The following is a 27,988-nucleotide window of genomic DNA, read 5'->3' on the forward strand; positions in this document are numbered from 1 at the left end:
TAGTTTTTTCACCTCATTACTAGCCCTAAACTGCCCCCGTCCCAACTTTGTGTTGCAGGCCTGAAATGCAGGAATAGATGTTTATTAATAAATGAAATGAAGTTGAGCAGATAAAACATGAAATATCTCAGGTTCATCCTGTCTGCAATCAAATAAAAGTCAAAGTAAATGTAAGGAACACTGTTTTTATTTAATTTGCATTTTCCATACTGTCCCAACTTTTTTCTGATTTGGGGTTGTATCACTAAAGATGTAAAAAGTATTTATTAAAATGTAACTGTATATTGAATGCTTTTATCTTCATCTTTTGCTTCATCCTGTTCAAGAATATGGTAAAGTATTTGCACTACTGTTAATAATAAATATTAAAAATTATTTTTTCCTTCATTTTAGTGCTTTATTCTGGTCAGAATCACAGCCAGAATAAACACTGAAATAGGCGCCACCCAGTCACAGAGAATCACACAAAATTCACTAATTTTCAGCATTTATCAGACGCTTTTATCTAAAGCGACTTACAGTACTGTGACAGTATACTGTCTAAGCAATTAAGGGTTAAGGGCCTTGCTCAAGGGCCCAACAGTGTCAACCTGACAGTGGTGGGGCTTGAACCAGTGATCTTTTTACTACTAGTCCAGTACCTTAACTGCTAGGCTACAACTGTGCTCACTCAATATGAAGGGAAATGTGAAGCAACTAACTCATCCTTTGCAAGCATCAAACTTCTCACTGACAGTGACTGGAGGCAAAGTTCTCAGAACCCATGCTGCTTTGTGGCACCCACACTACCAGCTACACAGCAATGTTGCCTCCTGCTTATAAATATTTAACCACAAGTCATTTTCAGCTTGATGAACAGAACTGTTAAGAACAGAAATTCAAGCACTGTGGAACACTCACCAGGGCAAATTCATGGGACACGCGGCCATCGGGGGGCAGCTTGGCACCGAAGCCCAGTGCCGGGAACATCTTGTCACTGTCGTAGTCCTGAATGATCTCACCCACAGCTTTGAGGGCCATGCCGTAGGTGTTCAGCTGGTATGGACTCATGTAGTGCAGAGACGTGGGTTGGGCTGGGTTACCTATCAACCAGAGAAATTATAAAAGGGTTCAATTTAAGATTACAGACAATACAAGCCAGCAGAGGAACACTTTCAAGCTAAGGCTTTATTTAATTTTTTAATGCATTTTCCCCATTTCTTCCGATCATTAGCATGTCCAATTTTTACCCAATTGCGTTATGCTTCCTCTCTACTCGTGCTGACCCCTGCCCCGATTGAGGAGAGCGAACTGACACACTGCCCATATGACTTGTGTGCAGTAGCCGACTGCATCTTTTCACCCGGATGAGGCGAGTTCATATCCGGATTAGCTTTGTGCACGGAGAGCCACACCCTGATCAACGCATTATTCCTCAACTCTGTGTAGATACCATCAATTATTGCATCAGTTATGAGGTTCCTATCTGGCTCCCTAACCCTGTATGAACAACAGCCAATCGTTGTTCATATAGCCGCCCAGCCCAGCCGAACGGCAGAGCTGAGTTTCAAACTGACGAGTTTGAAATGTCAGCTCTGGTGTGCTAGCGTGTTTTACCACTGCACCACCTGAGCAGCTTTTTTTATTTTAATCTACCCTTTATCTTGAGGGTTCCGGCAAGTCTGGTTTTACAGGAAACGCTGAGAGCAAGCCAGGAAGACCCTGGATAGGACACCAGTCGATTGCAGGTCTTCAGCCACCTTCTCTCAGACGTAGCCAATCATGTGTAGACACCCTGTCGGCCTGAGGCGCCTGTACAGGAAGTGGAGAAGCGCGGAGATCAGCATGCACGAATACTGGCCTCTTGCGTGAATTCACAGAACGTGTGAGAGATTAAGAAGCGGTCAGTGTACTGCGCATGTGTCAGAGGGAGGGTGAGGCAGGCGGATATACCCTCCTCGAACACGACCAAAGTCTTCAGCAGCAGAAGACGAACTGACTACGCTAAATTGGAAGAAAAATGGTAAAATGCATAAACAAAAAAGCAAAAAAACCCCAAAAAACATTGTGTTAAATTAAAGGAAAAATATCCCCCTCCAAATTCATTAGCATTCATTAGCTTACTGTATAAGGTGTACCAATCTTACATAATTCCAAACCAATCAGCTCAAAACTTGTGACACGCAATGTAAAAACGCCCCCAACCTGTGATGTTCGAACCTCTCTTTTAAATAAGTTGCACATCTACACCATTACATTCCCCCTGCCGCCATTAAGCAGTTTGAATCCCCAGACAGGCGCACAGTACACCATCATTTCTCTGAAGTGGCTATAATGGAAGTGGCCCTTTAATTTGGGAGGCTTTGACCTTATTGATGTTTGATGTGCCTCTCTGAATGAATCTAAATGGCAGGTTCTTCCTCCTAATCACGCTGATCATAGCTTTTTAATACAGGAGGACTGTTAACCGCTGCTTTTTCAGCCTCATTTGCATGCATTTTAGAAATTTCCCAGCAGCTAACTGGTGAATGGTGCACTCACCGTTTGAGGCGGTGAAATCAATCGCCACGGTGAAATTAATCTGAGTCCTGTGGAATAAAAGCAGAGAGAGAAAAGAGAGCATTACATTACATTCATCTGCCATACATGATATGGGCAAAGGCACTGAATCAAATTGAATTTTCAATTTTCAATTCATGTATTTGTCACAATTAATTATATGAAGGAAATAATATGCTTCAAACTTTGCAGCAACAGTTTAGGGAAGGTACTTTCCTGTTCCAGCATGACAGGGCCCCTGTGCACAAAGCAAGCTCCATAAATAAAGAAACTCCTGTGGCTTGAACCATATCCCTGACCTCAGCTTCATTGGAACATTAATTGAGGCTTTCTTGACCAACATCAGTGCTCAGCCATACAAACGCACTTTTGACTGAATGGGCACAAATTCCCATGGCCATACTTAACTATACTTTTAAGTTTTATAAGAAGCCTTTAAAAGAGTGACTGCTGTTAAGAAGAAAAAAGCATTTATTTGTCATATATATGTACAGTGTATCACAAAAGTGAGTACACCCCTCACATTTCTGCAGATATTTAAGTATATCTTTTCATGGGACAACACTGACAAAATGACACTTTGACACAATGAAAAGTAGTCTGTGTGCAGCTTATATAACAGTGTAAATTTATTCTTCCCTCAAAATAACTCAATATACAGCCATTAATGTCTAAACCACCGGCAACAAAAGTGAGTACACCCCTTAGTGAAAGTTCCTGAAGTGTCAATATTTTGTGTGGCCACCATTATTTCCCAGAACTACCTTAACTCTCCTGGGCATGGAGTTTACCAGAGCTTCACAGGTTGCCACTGGAATGCTTTTCCACTCCTCCATGATGACATCACGGAGCTGGCGGATATTCGAGACTTTGCGCTCCTCCACCTTCCGCTTGAGGATGCCCCAAAGATGTTCTATTGGGTTTAGGTCTGGAGACATGCTTGGCCAGTCCATCACCTTTACCCTCAGCCTCTTCAATAAAGCAGTGGTCGTCTTAGAGGTGTGTTTGGGGTCATTATCATGCTGGAACACTGCCCTGCGATCCAGTTTCCGGAGGTAGGGGATCATGCTCTGCTTCAGTATTTCACAGTACATATTGGAGTTCATGTGTCCCTCAATGAAATGTAACTCCCCAACACCTGCTGCACTCATGCAGCCCCAGACCATGGCATTCCCACCACCATGCTTGACTGTAGGCATGACACACTTATCTTTGTACTCCTCACCTGATTGCCGCCACACATGTTTGAGACCATCTGAACCAAACAAATTAATCTTGGTCTCATCAGACCATAGGACATGGTTCCAGTAATCCATGTCCTTTGTTGACATGTCTTCAGCAAACTGTTTGCGGGCTTTCTTGTGTAGAGACTTCAGAAGAGGCTTCCTTCTGGGGTGACAGCCATGCAGACCAATTTGATGTAGTGTGCGGCGTATGGTCTGAGCACTGACAGGCTGACCCCCCACCTTTTCAATCTCTGCAGCAATGCTGACAGCACTCCTGCGCCTATCTTTCAAAGACAGCAGTTGGATGTGACGCTGAGCACGTGCACTCAGCTTCTTTGGACGACCAACGCGAGGTCTGTTCTGAGTGGACCCTGCTCTTTTAAAACGCTGGATGATCTTGGCCACTGTGCTGCAGCTCAGTTTCAGAGTGTTGGCAATCTTCTTGTAGCCTTGGCCATCTTCATGTAGCGCAACAATTCATCTTTTAAGATCCTCAGAGAGTTCTTTGCCATGAGGTGCCATGTTGGAACTTTCAGTGACCAGTATGAGAGAGTGTGAGAGCTGTACTACTAAATTGAACACACCTGCTCCCTATGCACACCTGAGACCTAGTAACACTAACAAATCACATGACATTTTGGAGGGAAAATGACAAGCAGTGCTCAATTTGGACATTTAGGGGTGTAGTCTCTTAGGGGTGTACTCACTTTTGTTGCCGGTGGTTTAGACATTAATGGCTGTATATTGAGTTATTTTGAGGGAAGAATAAATTTACACTGTTATATAAGCTGCACACAGACTACTTTTCATTGTGTCAAAGTGTCATTTTGTCAGTGTTGTCCCATGAAAAGATATACTTAAATATCTGCAGAAATGTGAGGGGTGTACTCACTTTTGTGATACACTGTATATACATATACAGTACAGTACTTGTTTTGGAAGCTGGGGTCAGAGCGCAGGGTCAGCCATTGTATGACGCCTATGGAGCAAACAGGACTATGGGCCTTGTTTAAGGGCCCAAGAGTGGCTGCATAGCAGAGCCTGGAGTCGAACCGACAATCTTCCGACTGATAGCCCAAAACTCTACCCACTACGGCACCACTGAAAAGATCACATAGAGGCCATTCTAATTAAAACCAGCTGTTTTTTAAATGGGATGTCCAGCAAGCTCATGGTCAAGTGTCCAACTTCTTTGGACATATAGGGTCTGTCTATATGTCTTCTTTCTACATAGATGCATTTTACGTCATCCTACGCTCCCGAGAAGGAGGCTGTTCGAAATTCTTAGATACCTTAAAATACTGCCTAGTAGGGTACCTTAAATTTGACCCGTATTTTGACTGAATAATGAGTGAGCATCCAATGCATTCTTAGTGGTGAAGGCAATCCCAGCATTCAGTGCAGCACAACTTTTCTCACAGAAAAATACAAATATGCAGAGAAATGTGAAGAGTTCTTTCCAAATGGAAATAAATTCTCATTGATTTTTAGTTTGTATAAAGGTGCACAAGTGTCATTTATTTGCAAGTTCGGGCTCATCAGTGACAATTTAAACGTTTTCGGTACACTAGGGAGATGTTTGTTGACATGCTAGCGCGTTGTGCTACCTCATCCCATTGGTTTGAATGGCATGAGGCTAACTGTGTCGCTGTCTAAGTAGCGCATGCGAATAACCTGACTTATAAGTCGATGTCTTATTAGAATCCTCTCTACTTAGGCAGCTGACTATGTAGGCAGTAAGACAGCAAGGCAGCTTGCTAAGTTTTCAAACACACCCATTGAAGCCCGAAGGTTCAGCAAAACTGATATGAGAATTTAAAATGCAAAAGCCAGAGCAACAAAATGTAGCAACAGCAACTCTGAAGTGACTAAATGATGATTACAAACATGCAGTGGTGATTTACGAGGGTTCTTCAAAAAACTCTATTTTATTAAGAATTTCAAAACTAAATGACATCGCTTTTCTACATAATCACCTTCCTTAAAGCTTCTTTGAGTGTCCAAAAAGATGGAAATCAGACGGAACTAAATCCAGACCATAAGCGTCTCTGAGTCTCTCAGACACGACCAATTACTACTCCTCCCACCCTCACTGTATCCAACCAGAATATAAAAGTGCGGAAACTTTCTGAAGATTCCTTGTAAATTAGCTTTTTTGTTAAATAATTAGATATACAAAAATGTCTAAGTAAAATAGCAACTTGGTGCCACACTCAAAATCTAGTGGTGTTACACAAACAGCTTACTGACAGGCTCAGACAATACTTTACATCATAGCTGCCACACGCCTCAAAAATGCCACAGAATAAAATGAGCACCCTTGTGACCCAATCTTGAGAAAAATTGCATGTAGTGAGCTTCACAAAGCTGAAATTCATAGCTGAGCTACCATTCAAACACCTTCCGTATTTAAGAGCGAATTACCAAGACACATACACAAGCCTGACTCCTAAGCAACTAAGAAAAAAATACTATAGTCTGATGTGTCAAGTCTCCAACACGTTCCCTGGACAGATTTCTGAGCGAAGTTTCTGACCTACAAAGTCAGCTGTCAGTTCAGAGCTGTAGAGGATTCATAATAGTGTAGGCAGACAATGATTGCTGTGCATGGCACACAACAGCTAAATAGTATGAGACATGTTTACAGGACCAGGTGGGCACTAGTGCTCGCACTGTTTCCTAATGATTGGGAATAATATGCTTCAATACAAACTGCTACAATTATTTAACAGTGGTTCACTAAACACCAGTCAAGCTTAGTCTAGCAAACATCAGTAAATTTTACCTTGTGGGGCAGATTGGGAAGTATACAGAGGGGTACAAAAATGTATACACATTTTAAGATCCCCACATTCTCCTGATTTAACACCCCTGGACTTCTACCTATGGGGGACCCTAAAGGTTGTGGTGTATCGCAGAAGACCAGGTGCACTGGCAATGCTTTGGGAAGAAACTGACTTCATCCCGACAGGGTTTTTTCTTTTGTTTAGGTATGTATACATTTTGCCTCCCTTTTTATTCCCACCTTATTCATCACTCAAAAAGACTAAAGGATTTTCTTCATGAGGAATGCTCCAACTGGTGGTCCTATATATATATATATAAAAGACCTTTTTTATTGTATTGTTCATCTATTGCATTTAAAACGAGTTGTTTAATACCAATTCATAGTCAAATTTTTTCCCCTTTTCTCCCGAATTGTAGCGTGTCCAATTTTTACCCAATTGCATTACGCTTCCTCTCTACTGATGCTGATCTCCACCCCGATTGAGGAGAGGGAGACTGTCACATGCCCCCTATGACATGTGAGCAGTAGCCGAGGCACAAGGCGAGTTCATATGTAGATCAGCTTTGTGCACGGAGAGCCACACCCTGATCAGCATTATTCCTCGACTCTATGCAGACACCATCAACCAGCCAGCAGAGGTCGTAATTTGCTCAGTTATGAGGAGTCCTTATCCAGCTTTATCCTACTCTATGAACAACAGCCGATCGTTGTTCATGCAGCTGCCCAGCCCAGCCGGATGGCGAAACTAAACACTTTTAACAATTTGCTGTTAGATTTTAACTTGTCTTTGCAGAACTATTTAAAATCACACAAAGCAAGGCTATCGGTCATAAACTGCTATTATTTTCTCTATTTTACTTATGCCTTTTTTTCCCTTTCTTCCCTAATTATGGTGGCACAGTGGCTAAGTGGGTAGCACTGTCGCCTCACAGCAAGAAGGGCCTAAGTACGATTCACAGGCGGAGTGGTCTTGGTTTATTCTGTGTGGAGTTTGCATGTTCTCCCCGTGTCTGTGTGGGTTTCCTCCAGGAGCTCCGGTTTCCTCCCACAATCCAAAGATGTGCAAGTGAGATAAATTGGAGATACTAAATTGTCCATGACTGACGTTAAACTTGGCGCAGCCAGTGAGTCTTCCGCTGCTGGCAACCCTGATCGTATCTGAGGAAGATATATTTTCCTCCCTCTAACACGTGTGCAGTCCACCGACCCCTTCTTATTTGCCCCTATTTAGATGGATTCTGCGTTCCATCACTTCTGTGTGGGCACCTCGGCTACTAAACAGGATCTTTACACGCCGTTGAAAACCCCATCTCGTAGTCCAGTCTTTGCCTACTTTGCAGACTTAGTGGCCAATTTAGCCTGGTGCATACACTGCCAATTGTGCCTGTTGGGGGTGCCCAGCTGACCGGTAGCAGAGCTGAGATTCAAAAAACAAATGCACCTTGAGGCAAAGAGTCGTGTCTGACACACCCTACAAAGTTTGTTTAAATGAAGGCAGCTATTATGCACTAAATAACCGTAAAACATGTCTAAGTACCTGTAGTGTAAACTGCTTTACGTCTCTTAAGTTTTCCTTGAAAGTTGAGGCGGTGCTGATAACAAATATAAAACCTGCACCACCCAGACTACATTTACCCATCAACCATTAGTGTTAACAGCCATTTAGTTTTACCTGTGAGGTTCAGAGGCAAAGATAAAAAGAAAGGACTGTGTGGGTGTGTGTGTGTGTTTGTGTGTGTGTGTGTATTATTTGTAGTCAGGTTCTACTGGGACAGTGAACAGGCCACACAGATGCCTTAAGTACAAAGCTGTCGCTTCTCGTTATACCATCCTCATTACTGAGACTACTGCTACACACACTCACACACACACACACACACACAGAGTTGCACGGTGTACTCATCCTGTTGTCAAGTGTGTGCAGCCTCAATTATCTCACAGCACACCAGAAACACAGAGAAAAACCAAAGTATTTGTTTTAGAGAACTTTCACAGGACGATTCATCCGGATAGCAGCTATAAACGATTCTCTAGGGAAGCAGATTCATTAAGGAACACAGATTAAGAACTAAACACAATGCACAACAAACATTGACTCCTCGAAGCTCAAAGCTGTTATTGCATGTGATTATTAACCTCCTATTCAATCTCGAGCCTGAAAGCTCATTACAAGAGGAATTTGCAGCTAGAAGCTGGATAATGAGAAGAGGCAGCCACTGAACAAATAAACCAAGTGGTAGATAAAAAAGAGGGGAAAGGGGGAAAAGGGGAAAGAAAAGCTAAAAAAAATTTAACTGAACAAAAACAGCAGGATGGCTGGGTTGGATTAACGAGGATGGACCAGTTAACAGACACAATAGTTTATATATGATGTCAGACTACAGCCGCAAAAATCCTCTTTGAAGGCGATCCAGTCAAATGTTTTTGATAGATAGATAGATAGATAGATAGATAGATAGATAGATAGATAGATAGATAGATAGATAGATAGATAGATAGATAGATAGATAGATAGATAGAAGGACAGACGGACGGACGGACGGATGATGGATGGATAGATAGATAGATACAGTAGATAGATAGATAGATAGATAGACAGACAGATAGATAGATAGACGGACGATAGATAGATAGATAGATAGATAGATAGATAGATAGATAGATAGATAGACGGACGGACGGACGGATGATGGATGGATAGATAGATAGATTGATAGATACAGTAGATAGATAGATAGATAGATAGATAGATAGATAGATAGATAGATAGATAGATAGATAGATAGATAGATAGATAGATAGATAGACGGATGGACGTACGGACAGACGTACGGATGGAGTAGATAGATAGATAGATAGATAGATAGATAGATAGATAGATAGATAGATAGATAGATAGATAGATAGATAGATAGATAGATAGATAGATAGACGGACGATGGATGGTTAAAGTAGATAGATAGATAGATAGATAGATAGATAGATAGATAGATAGATAGATAGATAGATAGATAGATAGATAGATGATAGATAGATAGATAGATAGATAGATAGATAGATAGATAGATAGATAGATAGACGGATGGACGTACGGACAGACGGACGGATGGAATAGATAGATAGATAGATAGATAGATAGATAGATAGATAGATAGATAGATAGATAGATAGATAGATAGATAGATGGATGGATGGATGGATGGATGGACGGACGGACGATGGATGGATAGAGTAGATAGATAGATAGATAGATAGATAGATAGATAGATAGATAGATAGATAGATAGATAGATAGATAGATAGATAGATAGATAGATAGATAGATAAACGGACGGATGGACGGTCGGACGGACGATGGATGGAGTAGATAGATAAATAGATAGATAGATGGATGGATGGATGGATGGACGGACGGAGGGATGATGGATGGATAGAGTAGATAGATAGAAAAATAGATAGATAGATAGATAGATAGATAGATAGATAGATAGATAGATAGATAGATAGATAGATAGATAGATAGATAGATAGATAGACGGATGGACGTACGGATGGAGTAGATAGTTAGCTGGATGGATGGAGTAATTAGTGTAGATAGATAGATAGATGTAGATAGATAGACAGATAGATAGATAGATAGATAGACAGACAGACAGACAGATAGACAGACAGACAGATAGATAGCAGTGAATGCAATATAGATAGAAAACTTTTTTTTACGAATGGAAAAATATGTCATTACATAGAATTATTAGAATCCTCTCTACTAAAGCAGCTGCCCAGGTAGGCAGTAAGCAATAAGGCAGCTTACAGATAGATTTTCCATGTAATATACTGTATAATGGCATATGTACAACTATATATATATATATAACTATAAATAACAAAAACTAAGAGTTTGAAAGATAAAGTGACATCATGTATATGAAATAGACTCAGTAAAATCAGTGCTCAGTCAGTGAACAGGTTATTTTATTAAACTTATTGAAACTCCCTCCAGCAGTTCTGACTCTATTAACAGGTGCTTGGCCTTGTAAGCTCAGTGACAAAGAAAGATAAAAAGAGGCAGCGGCGTAGGTCTGACTGAACATGCCCTGATGTGTCAGTGATGCCCTGTTCACCCTCCAGCCATCTGCTCTTGAGCTGCAGGGTTTAATAGAGCGACGGTTCATTCCACTCCATACAGTCGTCCTTCAGCCTGAACTCACCACGCATCTGACACTGAATCATTAACACGTCCACAGCTTTCCTGACAGCTAGAAACCGATCTGCGGATAACATCTGTAACAAGCATCTGCTACTGTAAGTACACAAAATGCTTAAAAAGCGCCTAATGCATATGTTCAGTAATTAAATCACATGATGAGTACACTGTCGAAATTGGGAGAAATTTGTTCTTTTGAGAGATATTTATGTCTGGTACCTTACCACACATAACTGACTATACTCTTAATTGTGGAAGAGACTGAAGTGAGATAAAACTGCTACTGTGGTGATTTATATGTACATTCATATTTACTGGCCGCTTCATCCTAATTAGGTTCAACGTCCCAACCTGGAAACATCTGATCTAATAAACATCTCATTACACAGCTACACACATTCACCTGCTCACAACTAAAATCAATTTGAAGTAGACAATCATCTTTATGTATGATTTTGGTGCATTCAGTAAGGCAAACAAAAACAACACAGACGTGGTATAAACACGAAACACTCCTCACATACAGTGACCATTCTGCATTTTTTGGGAAATGGAAGAAGAGCAAGAGCTTAAAAGATGTATGATTGTCTTAAAATACACTGTAAAATCATACATAAACTGCATCTCCCACATCTCCGAATGCCAATTTTATGATGCGCAAAGTGACCGCATCCCACCACTAGAAGGCAGTGTTTCCACATCAGCGATTAACTGAGGCGGTTTTCCAACAAGTGATGTTGAGAAATATTTACAAATAATCAAAATGTACAAGAGGAGAAAATGTAAGCAGAAGGAGGAAATTTAATGAAAGGTGGGAAAGTGAAAACAAGTTTGTGCAGAAGAAAACCGGTACGTCTCGTGTTATGAGGCCGTGTCTGTGGTAAAAGATACAATATAAATTTAGACATACATTATAAATATACAGTATAAATTTGGCATTTTGACACCAAACACAGAATTTAGCCTCCAAGAAAAACAACAAATTGTCCAAGACTTAAAAGGCGACTGCAATCACAGCAGGATACGTTACAATCGGCCCTTTGAGGGCCACCATAATGCTGATGTGGCCCTCAGTGAAAATGAGTTTGACACCCCTGCTATAGAGCCAAAAGTACACAGACACCTGAACACAAGCTTTTTAGAGATCCTGTTCCAAAAGATTGAAACAGGATGAACATGTGACACCAGAGGTGAGAATTGGTGTGGCACCAACTGCATAACCATGCTGCCATAAAATAGCATATTTTTTATTTAGTTAGATAATGTCAATTAACATAAATAGCATGGTCGGTCACATGATATATGTGACTTGGGTAATTGACCTAAATTTATTTGTCTAGGAAGTGTCCAAAATCATAAACTTGATCAATTAACTTAGAATTTCAAAAACAAATGGCATCACTTTTCTACATCGTCACATTCCAATGCATTTATCCAACTCCGTACCAACTTTTTAATGCCATCAGCAAAAAATGTTTTTGGTTGCGCGTGTAGCCACTGATGCAGCGCTGCTTTCACATCATCATCACATGAAAATCTTCTTCCCCTTAAAGCTTCTTTGGGCGTCCGAAAAGTTGGGAATCAGATGGCGTATCTCAGTCACGACCAATTACTACTCCTCCCACCCTCACCGTTTATAACCAAAATATAAAAGTGTGGAAACTTTTTGAAGATCCCTCGTATAATGAAGGAATACTTCAGAAAACCAATTTTCAGTAAACACAATATATTTCTGTATCTGCTAATGTTATACCACCACTTTATTCTCACCAGAGTATCGGTGGGTCCAGTTTCCCCAGAATCACTGGGCACAATGCATCAACACACCCATCTCAGCCAACCCCTCCCCCCATCATAGCCAATTATGTCTGTATGTAGACGCCCGACCAGCCAATAGGACCACTGGGGATTCGAACCCTGGATCCCAGCTAAAATGAGCTGTCTATTTTAATCATTTTTGTACTGGTTAAAAAAAATCACAGTTTTCTAAACAGACCAACGAGCAAACATGTCAGCATCAGTGTGTTACAATCTCTGTGACGAAAATCATGAAGTGCTAAAATCTAAAAGGCTCCAAACAGAACCTGTAAAATACCCAGAGTAAAACAGGTCAAGCTGATCCGTCCCCGTGTGCTGCTGTCCCCAAGCAGATCCACACTAGATGTGGATGTGAAAAGTAAAGTTTGTGTTGCGCTGGCTATCTGTCATGTACCTGACAAAACCACTGAGAGTCAGCAGCGGCCAGAGAGAGAGAGAGACGGAGAGACAGACGGGGGGAGAAAGGACGAGCGTGCTGTGATGTTACGTAACACACTTTGCTGGGAGAGTTCGGTCCTGTCGGTCCACACATCTGACACACACTAATAGTTTTCTCAAAGTTTAAACACATGGGTATCTCACACACACACATACCCCTTTTCCACCATCGCGGATCTGGCTCCGTTCCGGTTCGTGAACTTGATTTTGAACCGGTTCCGCGTGTTTCCACCGAAAAAAAGAGGTTCCAGACAGCAAACTAGCATTCTAATCTGGCACCACAGAATACTTGGTTTTTCAGCATGAACCGTGACGTCATCTGAGGGTGTGTCAAAGTGTAGAGGTTTGGGTGCTTTCATTTAAGAAGCTGCTAAACAGCTTTGGTGCTAAACTATCATTTTTTAAAGTTCACCTGATTAAATTTTGATCCAGTTTGCCGCTGATATTTGCACTGATATTTTCAAAGAGATGAACTGTGTGATATGATGTGGTAAAAGCGACCCACACAGAACGAAAAACGATTAATGAAAAATAAAGCTTAAAGTGGCTTGTTGTACTAAAACAATGACAGATTAATTTGGGCAGCACAGAGCGCTTATAACCAGTAATAACGGAGATAACTTTTGTTTCTGTGTTGTACTTTTAGTACATTTAGCCACGTTACACTCTTTTTTACGTAAACCTTCTTTCGACTCTCCTGAGAAGCGGATTCAGAACCCCGAGCTCCAGAACCACCACACGTGGAGTTAATATGGCTGAACACAGATACATGTGGAGCTTTTAGACTGGATTTAATGGTTATTCCGCACAAATGGATGTTCGTGTCGTGGAACTTTAATGATGTTTTATCACTCAAGCCAAGCGCTGAGCAAAACGGCTATTTGCGCCGAGGGTTGCCGTGAAAGTGAAGAGCAAAACGCTTCTCACGTCAGTGAACTAAAGAAAACAACAACTGCGACAAACACGTCTAACATCTTCTTATCACCTATAGATGAGCGATGCTTTATGCATAAAAACTGTAACAACAGCACAAATGCTCGCAGGTGATCTACACACTCCACCATTACGTCACTACTCTTTACTTTCGTTGTGTAATGCCCACTGTTGATGACGCAGGGTTGGTCCCAAAAACTGGTGAAAACCCTGCTCGGATCTCCACCAAGGTTTGAAGAAACATGAACAGAACCGGTTTAAGAACCAGGGTTCTTTTGGTGGAAAAGCTCTAACAGAGGTACACTCAATTATCCAGCCCAACCTGACAGCATGGTTCGTATATTTGGTGAACAAGTGTAAACATTTGGTATGATCGCACACTGCTGGAATGTAAAGATGGACAGAAATGGATACTTATTTTGACATACAGAAAACTGCTACTGTGGTGACTTATTTGTACAATTAGATTCACTTACCGCTTTATCCTGATTTGCTTCACAGTCCCAACCTGGAAACACTTTTCATCTAATAAACATCTCATTGCACCTGCAAGTAACACACATTCACCTGCTCACACCTAAAATCACTTTTAAGTAGCCAATCATCTTTCTGTATGATTTAGGTGCATTCGGGAAGGAAAAAACAACACAGACATGGTAAAAACACGAAACACTCCTCACAGACAGTGACTATTCTGCATTTTTTAGGAGAAAACTGGACAACCCAGAAAAAAAGCACAACACACCTTTTCCAGAAGCTGGAGCTGAACCCAGTATCCTAGGACACAAGTTGAAGTGCTGCACCTACACCATCCAATCAGCCCGACCAGCTTGATAACAAATTATATTCATTACCCAAAACACTAATAGTTCTTTTAAAGTTAAAACACCTGGGTATCACACACACACAGAGGAACACTCAATTATCCAGCTCAACCTGACAGCATGGTTCGTATATTTGGTGAACAAGTATAAACATTTGGTATGATCGCACACTGCAGGAATGTGAAGATGGACAGAAATGGATATTTATTTTGACTTACAGAAAACTAGCAGGCAGACAAGCAGAAATAAGATACAACAACAAGGTGCCACCCAGAAAACAATGCAACCTGCAGTCTATATCAGTATGTAACACATGCACATATATTGTTATTCAGCTCTGAGCCTTAGGGGAGTTTCATACTTGGACTAACAGCTTGATTCTGCAGCCAGAGTCGATTCTGAGCTCAATTAGGGTTGGACATCATTGACATATTTCTTTAAACCAAGCTTATATTAGCTAATTAAGACAAATGCTAAAACATGAAGAAACATAATCGCCATTGTTATACAAACCCCACATTTTGTAAAAGGCAAAAAACAAGGACTTGAACCCTTTTAATTTTTTTCTATTTTATTTATGCATTTTTTCCCATTTGTTTTTCCAATTTAGATGCAGTCAAGGTGGGTATATTGCTGCTCACGCCTCCTCCGACCCACGTGCAGCCCTTAGCAAAATCTTTTTTTTACCCATGCATTTTGCACAGGCGCCTCTCTATCTGCTAATCAGAGTCCTTACACAGCATTTGAAGACCCCACCCACATAGTCCGGTCATCCCGCCCTAGCAGAAACGCTAGATGGCGCCCAGTTGACTGGTGGCATTGCCGAGTTTCAAACCGAGGTGTTCAGAATCTCAGCACTGGTGTGCTAGTGGAATATTTTGCTTTAAAAAAATGAATTTATGTAATAAGTATATTTAAGAAAAAAATGTTTGCTATAAAATTTTGTTCTAAACCTTTTATTTTAGGTTTATAAAAGTTGTTTCTGAACCAAACTTGGGTTCAAAAACAGCTCCTCACAGCTTTTACAGGTAAGAACAAGCTTTCAATCAGATGTGATAACGTGTGAAAATGCCCTCTGGTGTCTTCAACCGTCAACAACCAATATAACCAGTCTGCTCTCAGCAATGAGACTGAAAGCAATACTGCTCCATGTGACCTATAGACCTACAGATTGCTAAACTGAAACCTCACAGGAAAACACATTCATCCCCAGGAGCAGAAAGGAAAACAGAGGGTTCCTGCGCTCCTGATAATGCCACATCAATGGTATTCAATGGAGGATAACAGCTCCATAAATAGAGGCTTAGCAGCAGCAGATGCCTGCTACAGTCCAGCAATCTGAGAGTAAGCTGAGAGTAAAATCCAGGCAGATAGACACGAATCTGTGTGCTCAGGTAATGAGACAGAGATGGAGACGGTTACCACAGCTGAGACTCGACTACAGGCACTAGTCTCATACCTGTCTGAAAAGACTGATGGGTTACTGATGTATGAGCAGTAATTGCTCAGATTAGTCACATTAAACATTTTCTTACCAAGACCACACTGCATATATTTGTAAAGCAGTAGACGTACAGTGCTGTGAAAAAGTATTTGCCCCCACCTGATTTCTTCTATTTTTGCTAATTTGACAATTTTAAATGTTTCAGATCTTCATACAAATGTTAAGATAAATGCACATAAGTAAACAAAAACAGTTTTTAAATCATCATTCTATTTATTGAACATAAAGATTTATCTTACCTATATCACCCATGTGGAAAAAGTAATTGCACCTAATAACTGATTGTGCCACAACTGCAATCAAACGTGAGTAATAACTTGCGATGAGTCTTTTACATGAGCCTTCCTTTGCCAAATTGTTTTAATTCAGCGACATCACAGGGTTTTCAAGCCTGAACTGCCTGTTTAAACTCTCGCCTCATCATCTTAATAGGATTCAAATCAGGACTTTGAAGTCGGATAGTCCAAAACCTTTATTTTGTTTCTTTTGAGCCATCCAACTGTGGACTTGCTTGTTTGCTTCGGATCATTATGCTTATGCTTTAGGTCATAAGCTGACTGACAGACATTCTTCTTCAATGTAGTGTTAGCTTTATGCCAGATGTAACGGGACCCACATCTTCCAAAGAGTTCCACATTTGACTCATCAGTCTATAGAATATAGACAATCAAGTGTTATAAAAAAATGAGATATTATTTTTGATATCACCTGAATATTAGTATTTTGCTGCTTGTGCATTAAATATTTATAGTTGTTAAATCCTTATGTGGCTGCGTAAGATGTGGCTGGGAGTCTAAAGGACAGAGATAAATAACATGTCTTATTTTTCCACGACACAAGATTAGAATTTTTCTTTTTGGTCAGCACTGATTTGCATTTTGCTGCTCTCCCATGAATCTCATGAAAAAGTCTTTCTTATAATGGAATCATTTACATTGACTCTAACAGAAGCAAGTGAGACAGTTCTTTAGATGTTTAGCTGATGAGCCGCTGATGCATCCTTGATTTTGTTAGGCCGGTCACTCCTGGGAAGGTTCATGATTGTTCCAAGATTCCTCCATTTGTGGATAATGGATAATTCCACCATTTCCTGACTGGGACTGGTAGATTTCAATAAATGATTTCAAAAATGTATATTACATGCGTATACAGAGCTTTTTAGAATATGGCTTCACCTTCTAACCTGCATCAGATTGCCAGACAGGTTTTATTTAGGTGATATTTTAATGGAACAGGTCTGGCAGTAATTATGCCTGGGTGTGTCTTAAATTAAACCCAGTTGTCAACTAAATTTGATTAACAGGTTGATTTTAGTAGCTAAGGGCTATTACATTTCACATAGGGCCAATTAGGGATGAACAGCTAATTTTCTTAAATTAAATCATCATTTTAAAAAGAATGTGTTTAGATGAACTATCTTTATCTAACAATAAAAGTAGTTTGATGATCTAAAAGATTTAAGTCTGACAAATATGCAAAACTAGAAGAAACTGGGAAGAGCCAAATACTTCACAGCACTGTACCAACGTCTGAAATGACACTTTTTATGTGAGTGCCAAGTTAATGGGTCCAAAGTGTTTTGACAGCTTATGGGTGTGATTATATTAGCAAGTACTGGGCTAATCCTGGCACAAAAAGGGTGAAAAAGAGCAACATTGCAACTCATTTATTATCTTTATATTTTTTATGCATTTTCTCCCCTTTTTCTCCCGACTTTTAGTGCGTCCAATTGCCCGATTGCGTCATGCTTCCTCTCCACTAATGCCAGCCCCGGCTCTAATTTGAGGAGAATGAAGTTAACCCATGCCCCCTCCAACACGTGGGCAGCAACCGTATGCATCTTTTCACCTACACTAGACGAGATCAGCTGCGGATCAGCTCTGTGTACGAAGAGACACACCCTGATCCGCACTCTTTTCCCCACTTCTGTAGAACTGCACAAAACTTAACACAAAACTTTTTCGCTTCTCATGTGACTGCGCCTACTGAACAAAATATGGCATTCCAAGATCAAGCATCAACCATGATTAAGAAGCATAAGAAAACAATAAAGAGTGTTTTTTATACTTTTTACTGTGTTTTTATACTTGTGTTATTTTCAGTGAATAAGTGTCAAAAACATTCTCATTATTTTACATTAGCCTAAAATATATGCAGTTCCACAAGACCATGGAACGCATTAACAGGTTTCATAAACATTCTTATGGAAAAAAATAACTTAAAACTCAACACCAGTCCCAGAACCAACTGACGTCGTGTTTCGAGGTACCACTGTAATTGAATTGAAGTAAGTTTTGGACAAAAATGATGTCTCTTACTAGTGTATGTAAAACTGCTGTGGTTGTGTTATGACTGTTACAGCAAATTAAATGAAAAAAGTGACTTCTGGACCCGCCAACCCACCAACCTCATTTTTACTGAGTGAGCTGACTGATAAAACATCCTACTTGATATTTGTGAGCAAGTTTAAAACATGTTCCACAGACATTTATTACAGTGTTATGCTAAATCCATCTGCAGCAGGAAGCAGAAGCTCTGAAGTGCAGAACCTCTCTGAAAGCACCTGGACGATTCCTCAGACTGTCACTTTGGTTACACTTTTCATAAAGTGAGAATTACCAGAAGATGTGTGCTTTCTGCCTCACCCAGGCCAGCTCAGAATGCATTAAGGATTTACTATGCATGAATGAGCTGCAGGGGGAAATGCATTCTGACACGCGCTACATGCCAGCAGATGTTATGGTTGGGTGGTGAGCAGATGCACTGACACGGCATAGAGGAGATGCCTGTACGCATTGCCTTTAAAGATGCGATTGGCCAAAGATTAAAGCAGAGTTGTGCCGGTAGCTCGCTGATTTACAACCCCAAATCAGAAAAAGTTGGGACAGTATGGAAAATGCAAATGAAATAAAAACAGTGTTCCTTACATTTACTTTGTTTTTTATTTGATTGCAGAAAGGATGAACCTGAGATATTTCATGTTTTATCTGCTCAACTTAATTTAATTTATTTTTATTTATTTATTTATTAATAAACATCCATTCCTGCATTTTAGGCCTGCAACACATTCCAAAAAAAGTTGGGACAGGGGCAGTTTAGGGCTAGTAATGAGGTGAAAAAACTAAATAATGATGTGATTCCAAACAGGTGATGTCAACAGGTGATTGTAATCATGGTTTGGTACAAAAGCAGCATCCAGGAAAGGCTGAGTCTTTGATGAGGAAAGATGATCAGACGATCTCCAGTTTGTCAACAAATGTGAGAGATAATTATTAAAATGTTTGAAAACAATGAACCTCAAAGAAAGATTTGAAGGGATTTGCATATTTCTCCCTCTACAGTGCATAATATCATGAAACCATTCAAGGAATCAGGAGGAATTTCAGTGCGTAAAGGCCAAGTGTGCAAGCTTAAGCTGAACGCCTGTGATCTTCGATCTCTCAGACGGCACTGCATCAAGAACCTCCACTCAACAATAGCTGATATAACCACATGGGTGAGGGATTACTTTGACAAACTTTTATCAAGCACTACAATACAGAGTTACATGCACAAATGATACTTAAAACTTTACTGTGCAAAAAAGAAGCCTTATGTTAACCATGTCCAGAAGCAGCGTCGACTTCATAGGGCTCGGAGGCATCTAGGATGGACCATCACACAGTGGAAACGTTTATTGTGGTCAGATGAATCAGCATTCCAGGTCTGTTTTGGAAAGAATGGACGCCGTGTGCTCCGTACCAAAGATGAAAAGGACCATCCAGACTGTTATCAGCAACAAGTCCAAAAGCCAGGGTCTTTCATGGGGCCACTCTGTGTCTTTTTATTATTTGCATTTTCCATGCTGTCCCAACTTTTTCTGATTTGGGGTTGTATATTTATACACTGTTCGTACAATAGCTTGCGATAGCTTAGTGGTTAAGGCACTGGACTAGTAGTCAGAAGGTTGCCGGTTCAAACCCCACCACTGCCAAGTTGCCACTGTTGGCCCCCTGAGGAAGGCCCTTAACCCTCAATTGCTCAAAATAATGTTCAGTCGTAACTGTAAGTCGCTTTGGATAAAAGCGTCAGCTAAATGTCGTAAACGTAAAAAGGTTACCAGTTATTTCAATTACTTGTAAGAATTAAAACAGTGAGCCCGCTGTATTATTGGCTACACTTTATTTTTTTTCCAATACTTCTGCTTTAAAATACACCAAAGAGGCATAACATTATGACCACCTCCTTGTTTCTACACTCACTGTCTCCACTTACCATATAAAAGCCCTTTATAGTTCTACAATTACTGACTGTAGTCTATCTGTTTCTCTGCATGCTTTGTTAGCTCCTTTCATGCTGTTCTTCAATGGTCAGGACCCCCACAGGACCACCACAGAGCAGGTATTATTTAGGTGGTGGATCATTCTCAGCACTGCAGTGACACTGACATGGTGGTGGTGTGTTAGTGGGTGTTGTGCTGGTATGAGTGGATAAGACACAGCAATGCTGATGGAGTTTTTAAGCACCTCACTGTCACTGCTGGACTGAGAATAGTCCACCAACCAAAAACATCCAGCCAACAGCGCCCTGTGGGCAGCGTCCTGTGACCACTGATGAAGGTCTGGAAGATGGCCAACTCAAACAGCAGCGATAGATGAGTGACTGTGACTAGGTATAAGTGTCTAAAAGAGTGGACAGTGAGTGGACACGGTATTTAAAAACTCCAGCAGCGCTGCTGTGTCTGATCCACTCATACCAGCACAACACACACTAACACACCACCACCATGTCAGTGTCACTGCAGTGCTGAGAATGATCCTCCACCTACATAATACCTGCTCTGTGGTGGTCCTGACCATTGAAGAACAGCATGAAAAGGGGTTAACAAAGCATGCAAATAAACAGATGGACTACAGTCAGTAATTGTAGAACTACAAAGTGCTTCTATATGGTAAGTGGAGCTGATAAAATGGACAGTGAGTGTAGAAACAAGGAGGTGGTGTGTATATTCTATTATGCTGTAGAAGCTGTATACAGTGTAGTGTACTAAGGTTCACTGTAGCAATTAGTCCACCTTTGGCAAACACTGCAGCTTTAAATCCCCCCCTCAAAAAACCTATAACTATGAGATATTGGGGAATTTGAGCTAAAAACTATTTCAGATGGGAACAGTGTTTTTAAATGTCATTGAAATGTTCATTTGGCTCACAGTTTAGAAGACATAGTCTTTTTTCCATTAAAATAAATAGATGCCTGGACCAGTATGAGTAGAAATAACTGCCCGCTTAGTAACTGCAAGCTGTTTTGTGTCTGGATGTGCCAATTAGATTTAAAGAAATAAACTTCCACATGCTCGGGCAGTGTTCTGGACTGCTGCATTGCTTTAACTACACACAGCGGTACCATTTAGCAGCTGCTAGCTGAGTTATCTGGTCTCTCCGGAGTGCTGCGGCTAAACAACATTCGCTCATCCCATTCGAATAATGAGGCATACTTCACACCGCGTGCCAATCACAGCTCAGCGCAATAACACCGAAGCACGGGAACGAGGGAGAAAAACTGGGAAAACAAGAGGAAATACAGATACCGTAGGTCTGATCAAATAAATAAGCCTGTCTCTGTTATTACACAAGCATCTAGTCGCAGAAGCTTTCTGTGTGCTGGGAATTATCAGCTCATTATACATTCTGGTGAACGGTGTGTTGCAAAGCAACAGGGTTCCTGAGCTCCTGGGTTTGATCCCTACTTCAGATGCTCTCTCTGTTCTCCACATACTTCAGTTTCCTTCAACTCCCAACTCCAAAAAACTTGCAGATGATGATGATGAACTGGCTGCACTACATAGTACTGCTTACTATGTGTGTGTGTGTATTCCTGCATCGATTTGCCCTGCTTTGCTCTGTCCAAAATGTCTAAGGATGGTACCAGACCCACTGTGACCCTGACCAGGATAAAGTGATAAAAAGTAATTGATTCACTAGAATTACAAATTATACACCGAACAACCGTAGAATTAAAACCACCTCCTTGTTTCTACACTCACTGTCCATTTTATCAGCTCCACTTACCATATAGAAGCACTTTGTAGTTCTACAATTACTGACTGTAGTCCATCTGAGACCCCCACAGGACCACTACAGGGCAGGTATTATTTAGGTGGTGGATCATTTTCAGCACTGCAGTGACACTGACATGGTGGTGGTGTGTTAGTGTGTGTTGTGCTGGTATGAGTGGATAAGACACTGCAGTGCTTCTGGAGTTTATAAACACTTCACTGTCACTGCTGAACTGAGAATAGTCCACCAACCAAAAATATATCCAGCCAACAGCGCCCTGTGGGCAGCGCCCTATGCTATGACCACTAATGAAGGTCTAGAAGATGACCAACTCAAACAGCAGCAATAGATGAGCGATCGTCTCTGACTTTACATCTACAAGGTGGACCAACTAGGTAGGAGTGTCTAATCGAGTGGACAGTGAGTGGACACGGTATTTAAAAACTTTAAGCAGCGCTGCTGTGTCTGATCCACTCATACCAGCACAACACACACTAACACACCACCACCATGTCAGTGTCACTGCAGTGCTGAGAATGATCCACCACCTAAATAATACCTACTCTGTAGTGGTCCTGTGGTGGTCCTGACTATTGAAGAACAGGGTGAAAGCAGGTTAAAAAGGTATGTAAAGAAACAGATGGACTACAGTCAGTAATTGTAGAACTACAAAGTGTGGTGTATATTGTATAAGCTTAAAGGTATTTGGACTCCTGACCATGAGCTTGCTGAACATCTCAATTCAAAAACACATGGTATTAAAATAGAAAGACCTTCATGACAACAGCCACAAAAGATTTTGAAGTAAATCTGTGGGAATTCGTGCCCATTCAGTCAAAAAAGCATTTGTATGACTGGGCACTGATGTTGGTCAAGAAAGCTTCAATTAATGCATCAGTTCATTCCAAAGCTGTTCAGTTAGACTGAGGTTTCTTTACATTTTATTGTGCACAGGGAAACCAGTCATGATAGAACAGGAAAGGCCTTCCAAAACCCACTGCTGCAAAGCTGAATGCATATAACTTTCTTCTAGAAGGGGTGTCCCAATACTTTGTCGAAATATATATATATATATATATATATATATATATACAGTGTATCACAAAAGTGAGTACACCCCTCACATTTCTGCAAATATTTCATTACATCTTTTCATGGGACAACACTATAGACATGAAACTTGGATATAACTTAGAGTAGTCAGTGTACAGCTTGTATAGTAGTGTAGATTTACTGTCTTCTGAAAATAACTCAACACACAGCCATTAATGTCTAAATGGCTGGCAACATAAGTGAGTACACCCCACAGTGAACATGTCCAAATTGTGCCCAAAGTGTCAATATTTTGTGTGACCACCATTATTATCCAGCACTGCCTTAACCCTCCTGGGCATGGAATTCACCAGAGCTGCACAGGTTGCTACTGGAATCCTCTTCCACTCCTCCATGATGACATCACGGAGCTGGTGGATGTTAGACACCTTGAACTCCTCCACCTTCCACTTGAGGATGCGGTTGGGTTTAGTCCATCACCTTTACCTTCAGCTTCCTCAGCAAGGCAGTTGTCATCTTGGAGATTGTGTTTGGGGTCGTTATCCTGTTGGAAAACTGCCATGAGGCCCAGTTTTCAAAGGGAGGGGATCATGCTCTGTTTCAGAATGTCACAGTACATGTTGGAATTCATGTTTCCCTCAATGAACTGCAGCTCCCCAGTGCCAGCAACACTCATGCAGCCCAAGACCATGATGCTACCACCACCATGCTTGACTGTAGGCAAGATACAGTTGTCTTGGTACTTCTCACCAGGGCGCCGCCACACATGCTGGACACCATCTGAGCCAAACAAGTTTATCTTGGTCTCGTCAGACCACAGGGCATTCCCGTAATCCATGTTCTTGGACTGCTTGTCTTCAGCAAACTGTTTGCTGGCTTTCTTGTGAGTCAGCTTCCTTCTGGGATGACGACCATGCAGACCGAGTTGATGCAGTGTGCGGCGTATGGTCTGAGCACTGACAGGCTGACCTCCCACTGCTTTAACCTCTGCAGCAATGCTGGCAGCACTCATGTGTCTATTTTTTAAAGCCAACCTCTGGATATGACGCCGAACACGTGGACTCAACTTCTTTGGTCGACCCTGGCGAAGCCTGTTCCGAGTGGAACCTGTCCTGGAAAACCGCTGTATGACCTTGGCCACCATGCTGTAGCTCAGTTTCAGGGTGTTAGCAATCTTCTTATAGCCCAGGCCATCTTTGTGGAGAGCAACAATTCTATTTCTCACATCCTCAGAGAGTTCTTTGCCATGAGGTGCCATGTTGAATATCCAGTGGCCAGTATGAGAGAATTGTACCCAAAATACCAAATTTAACAGCCCTGCTCCCCATTTACACCTGGGACCTTGACACATGACACCAGGGAGGGACAACGACACATTTGGGCACAATTTGGACATGTTCACTGTGGGGTGTACTCACTTATGTTGCCAGCCATTTAGACATTAATGGCTGTGTGTTGAGTTATTTTCAGAAGACAGTAAATCTACACTGCTATACAAGCTGTACACTGACTACTCTAAGTTATATCCAAGTTTCATGTCTATAGTGTTGTCCCATGAAAAGATGTAATGAAATATTTGCAGAAATGTGAGGGGCGTACTCACTTTTGTGATACACTGTATATATGTTCGGTGAGTGAGTGAGTGAGTGAATGAGTGAATGAGTAAGTGAGTGAGTGAGTGAATAAGTGAGTGAGTGAGTGAGTAAGTGAGTGAGTGAATGAGTGACACAGAAATAAAGACTTACCCGCCCTTAATGTAGTCCAAAAAGGTCACTTCAGTGTCCACTAGAAACGATAACAGTGTTACCTGTTAAACACAGAAAATTAGATTTTTTTGGTGTGCTAGCATAACAGACCACTGTATTTAGTTTTTTTCTATGATGTCCAAAGTCCCAGTAACATACACCGATAAGGCATAACATTATGACCACCTTCCTATTATTGTGTTGGTCCCCCTTTTGCTGCCAAAACAGACCTGACCCCTCAAGGCATGGAGTCTGACACCTTTCTATCAGAACCAGCATTAACTTCTTCAGCAATTTGAGCTACAGTAGCTCGTCTGTTGGATCGGACCACACGGTCCAGCCTTCGCTCCCCACGTGCATCAATGAGCCTTGGCCGCCCATGACCCTGTCGCCGGTTTACCACTGTTCCTTCCTTGGACCACTTTTGATAGATACTGACCACTGCAGACCGAAAAGACCCCACAAGAGCTGCAGTTTTGGAGATGCTTTGACCCAGTTGTCTAGCCATCACAATATGACCCTTGTTAAACTCGCTCAAATCCTCACGCTTGTTCATTTTTCCTGCTTCTAACATCAACTTTGAGGATAAAATGTTCACTTGCTACCTAATATATCCCACCCACTAACAGGTGCCGTGATGAAGAGATAATCAGTGTTATTCACTTCACCTGTCAGTGGTCATAATGTTATGCCTAGTCGGTGTAATTAAAGACTGTAGATACAACCCTGCTGTAACTGCACTGTAGATAAATGTGATAATAAAAACAAGTAATAAAAAGTGAATGTACCGTCCCAGAATTGAGATATTTTTTCTTCTTGCCTTTTTTCTTCGGGTTTATGACCTGTGAGGAGAGACAGACAGTCATTAAAGAGAGACACAGACAGAAGGTGAATAATTAAAGTGGTTCAGTAAAAAAATGTAAGAGCAGTAAAGTGGTTCAGTGCCGCACACGTTTTCTGAGCTGTGCTAAAGCTTTTGGATAAAATAATTTATAAAACAATTATGTTGACAGAAGCCAGATTTTCATGCTCCTCATTACCAGAATGTGTGTGCAGTTTGAGTCAAAAGTTCACATTCACTTGCTAACAACACGTACGCCATGGTGGTCTGGATATTTCATTGATGAAATTCATCTTTTCTACATCTACAACGCTTTTATTCCTCAGGCAGAGTTTTCTCACAGGTTTTTGGAGTATGTATGCAGGAATTTGTGCAGATTCCATCAGAATGAGCATTTTTAAGGTCAGAAACTGATGTTGGATAAGAACTCTACACAGTAAGAGTAAAATATTTAATTTGGCAACATAGAAAGCACTATAATGTCATTTAACTTTATGACATGGCCTCCTGTTTTCTTTCATCATTATGCTTGACTGCAGCTGATGATTTTTTTTTCTTATATTTATAGGTTTAGTTTGACTGCTTTTGTTGGCAACCATCAGTCACAATCGACTACAGTTCTGTGCTCTGAGAGTTATATAATGTCTTCTTGCAGTTTGGACTATGCAGGCCTTGCCACAGCAATTGCACCCGAAGGTGCTGGAGCTTCTCTTCGCCACTTTTTACTCTATGGTTTAGCTCACGCCTCCAACAAGAGCGATCCAGGGCAAGTTCTTCCCAACTGTTGATGTCCATGTCTAGGGTCTTCATGGCTCGTTTGCAAGCATCTTTAAAACGAAGTTCGGGGCAACCCAGAGTTCACTTGCCAGTTGACAGTTCACCATATAAAAGGTCCTTGGGGATCCTGCCATCCTACAAACATGTCCTAGCCATCGAAGACGACGCTGAAGCAGAAGGGTGTAGGAATTTGACTGCTTACATGCAGATTTGCCTCTGTTATATCAGCCTTTACTGTAATATATTGAGGAACAGAGAATTAATTACTAAGACGTTTTAGTCCATTTTCTTGCTTGATACAAGACCTCAGATGCTCAGCAGTCCCTGGTGGTTCATGATGCTCCATACACTTTAAACTGGAGGGAAATATGACTGCAGGCAGGCCAGTCAAGCACACACACTCTGTGTCTATGAGTCCATGCTGTTGTTTGTTTGCTTATTAGGATTTTTAACATCATGTTTTACACTTTGGTTACATTCATGACAGGAATGATAGTTACTCATTACACAAGATTCATCAGTTCACAAGGTTATATCGAACACAGTCTTGGTCAATTTAATGTCTCCACTTCACCTCACTTGCATGTCTTTGGACTGTAGGAGGAAACCGGAGCACCCGGAGGAAACCCACACAGACACGGGGAGAACATGCAAACTCCACACAGAAAGGACCCGGACCGCCCCACCTCGAGATCAAACCCAGGACCTTCTTGCTGTGAAGCGACAGTGCTACCCACTTAGCCACCATGCCGCCCCCATGCTGTTGTAGAATGTGCAGAATGAGTCCTGGCACTGTCTTGCATAAACAATCATAAGTTCTGGGTAAAGTCATTGCCTTGATGGAAGCAGATGCATGAATTTAATTTAATTAAATGCAATTGAATTAAGAGAGGGTGTGGGGATTGACCACCAGGTTCAATAATGATCAGATGACAAAGCCTCAAAAAGCCACTGGAGGAACACTATCCATATGGTCGCCAGGAGTTAGAATCGTCTCGACACCACTTAAAATAAATCTAGGCACACTGTACTGCTTGTACCCAGTTTTAAGCACAAAAAGGCTTCATTCTGTGGATGTTCGTATGAAACTAGCACATGAGACTAAACACACAGTTTACACGCCTTGTATGTAAAAAAATGCAAATTCTTGAATTATATAAAAACAGAATACTGGAAAAGAATAAAAAAGGCCTCACAAAAAAAAGGATAGAGACATTCGAAGCATGGCTTATTATACACCATCAGCCACAACATTAAAACCACC

The 27,988-nt window shown here is 41.2% G+C and overlaps 1 protein-coding gene across 1 annotated transcript in view; it reads right to left on the minus strand.

Moving 5' to 3' along the window:
• Positions 1-27,988, minus strand: part of LOC134315983 (copine-8) — a 200,578-nt gene that overhangs the window by 20,563 nt on the left and 152,027 nt on the right. Inside the window, exons 12-15 of the mRNA XM_062996469.1 lie at positions 25,895-25,948; positions 25,107-25,168; positions 2,521-2,567; positions 901-1,082 (exon numbers count right to left, since the gene is read on the minus strand). Of these exons, the coding sequence (XP_062852539.1) occupies positions 901-1,082; positions 2,521-2,567; positions 25,107-25,168; positions 25,895-25,948 (345 nt within the window). The remainder of the gene's footprint in view (positions 1-900; positions 1,083-2,520; positions 2,568-25,106; positions 25,169-25,894; positions 25,949-27,988) is intronic.

The sequence above is a fragment of the Trichomycterus rosablanca genome, chromosome 1 (assembly GCF_030014385.1).
Source record: "Trichomycterus rosablanca isolate fTriRos1 chromosome 1, fTriRos1.hap1, whole genome shotgun sequence".
Taxonomy (NCBI): domain Eukaryota; kingdom Metazoa; phylum Chordata; class Actinopteri; order Siluriformes; family Trichomycteridae; genus Trichomycterus; species Trichomycterus rosablanca.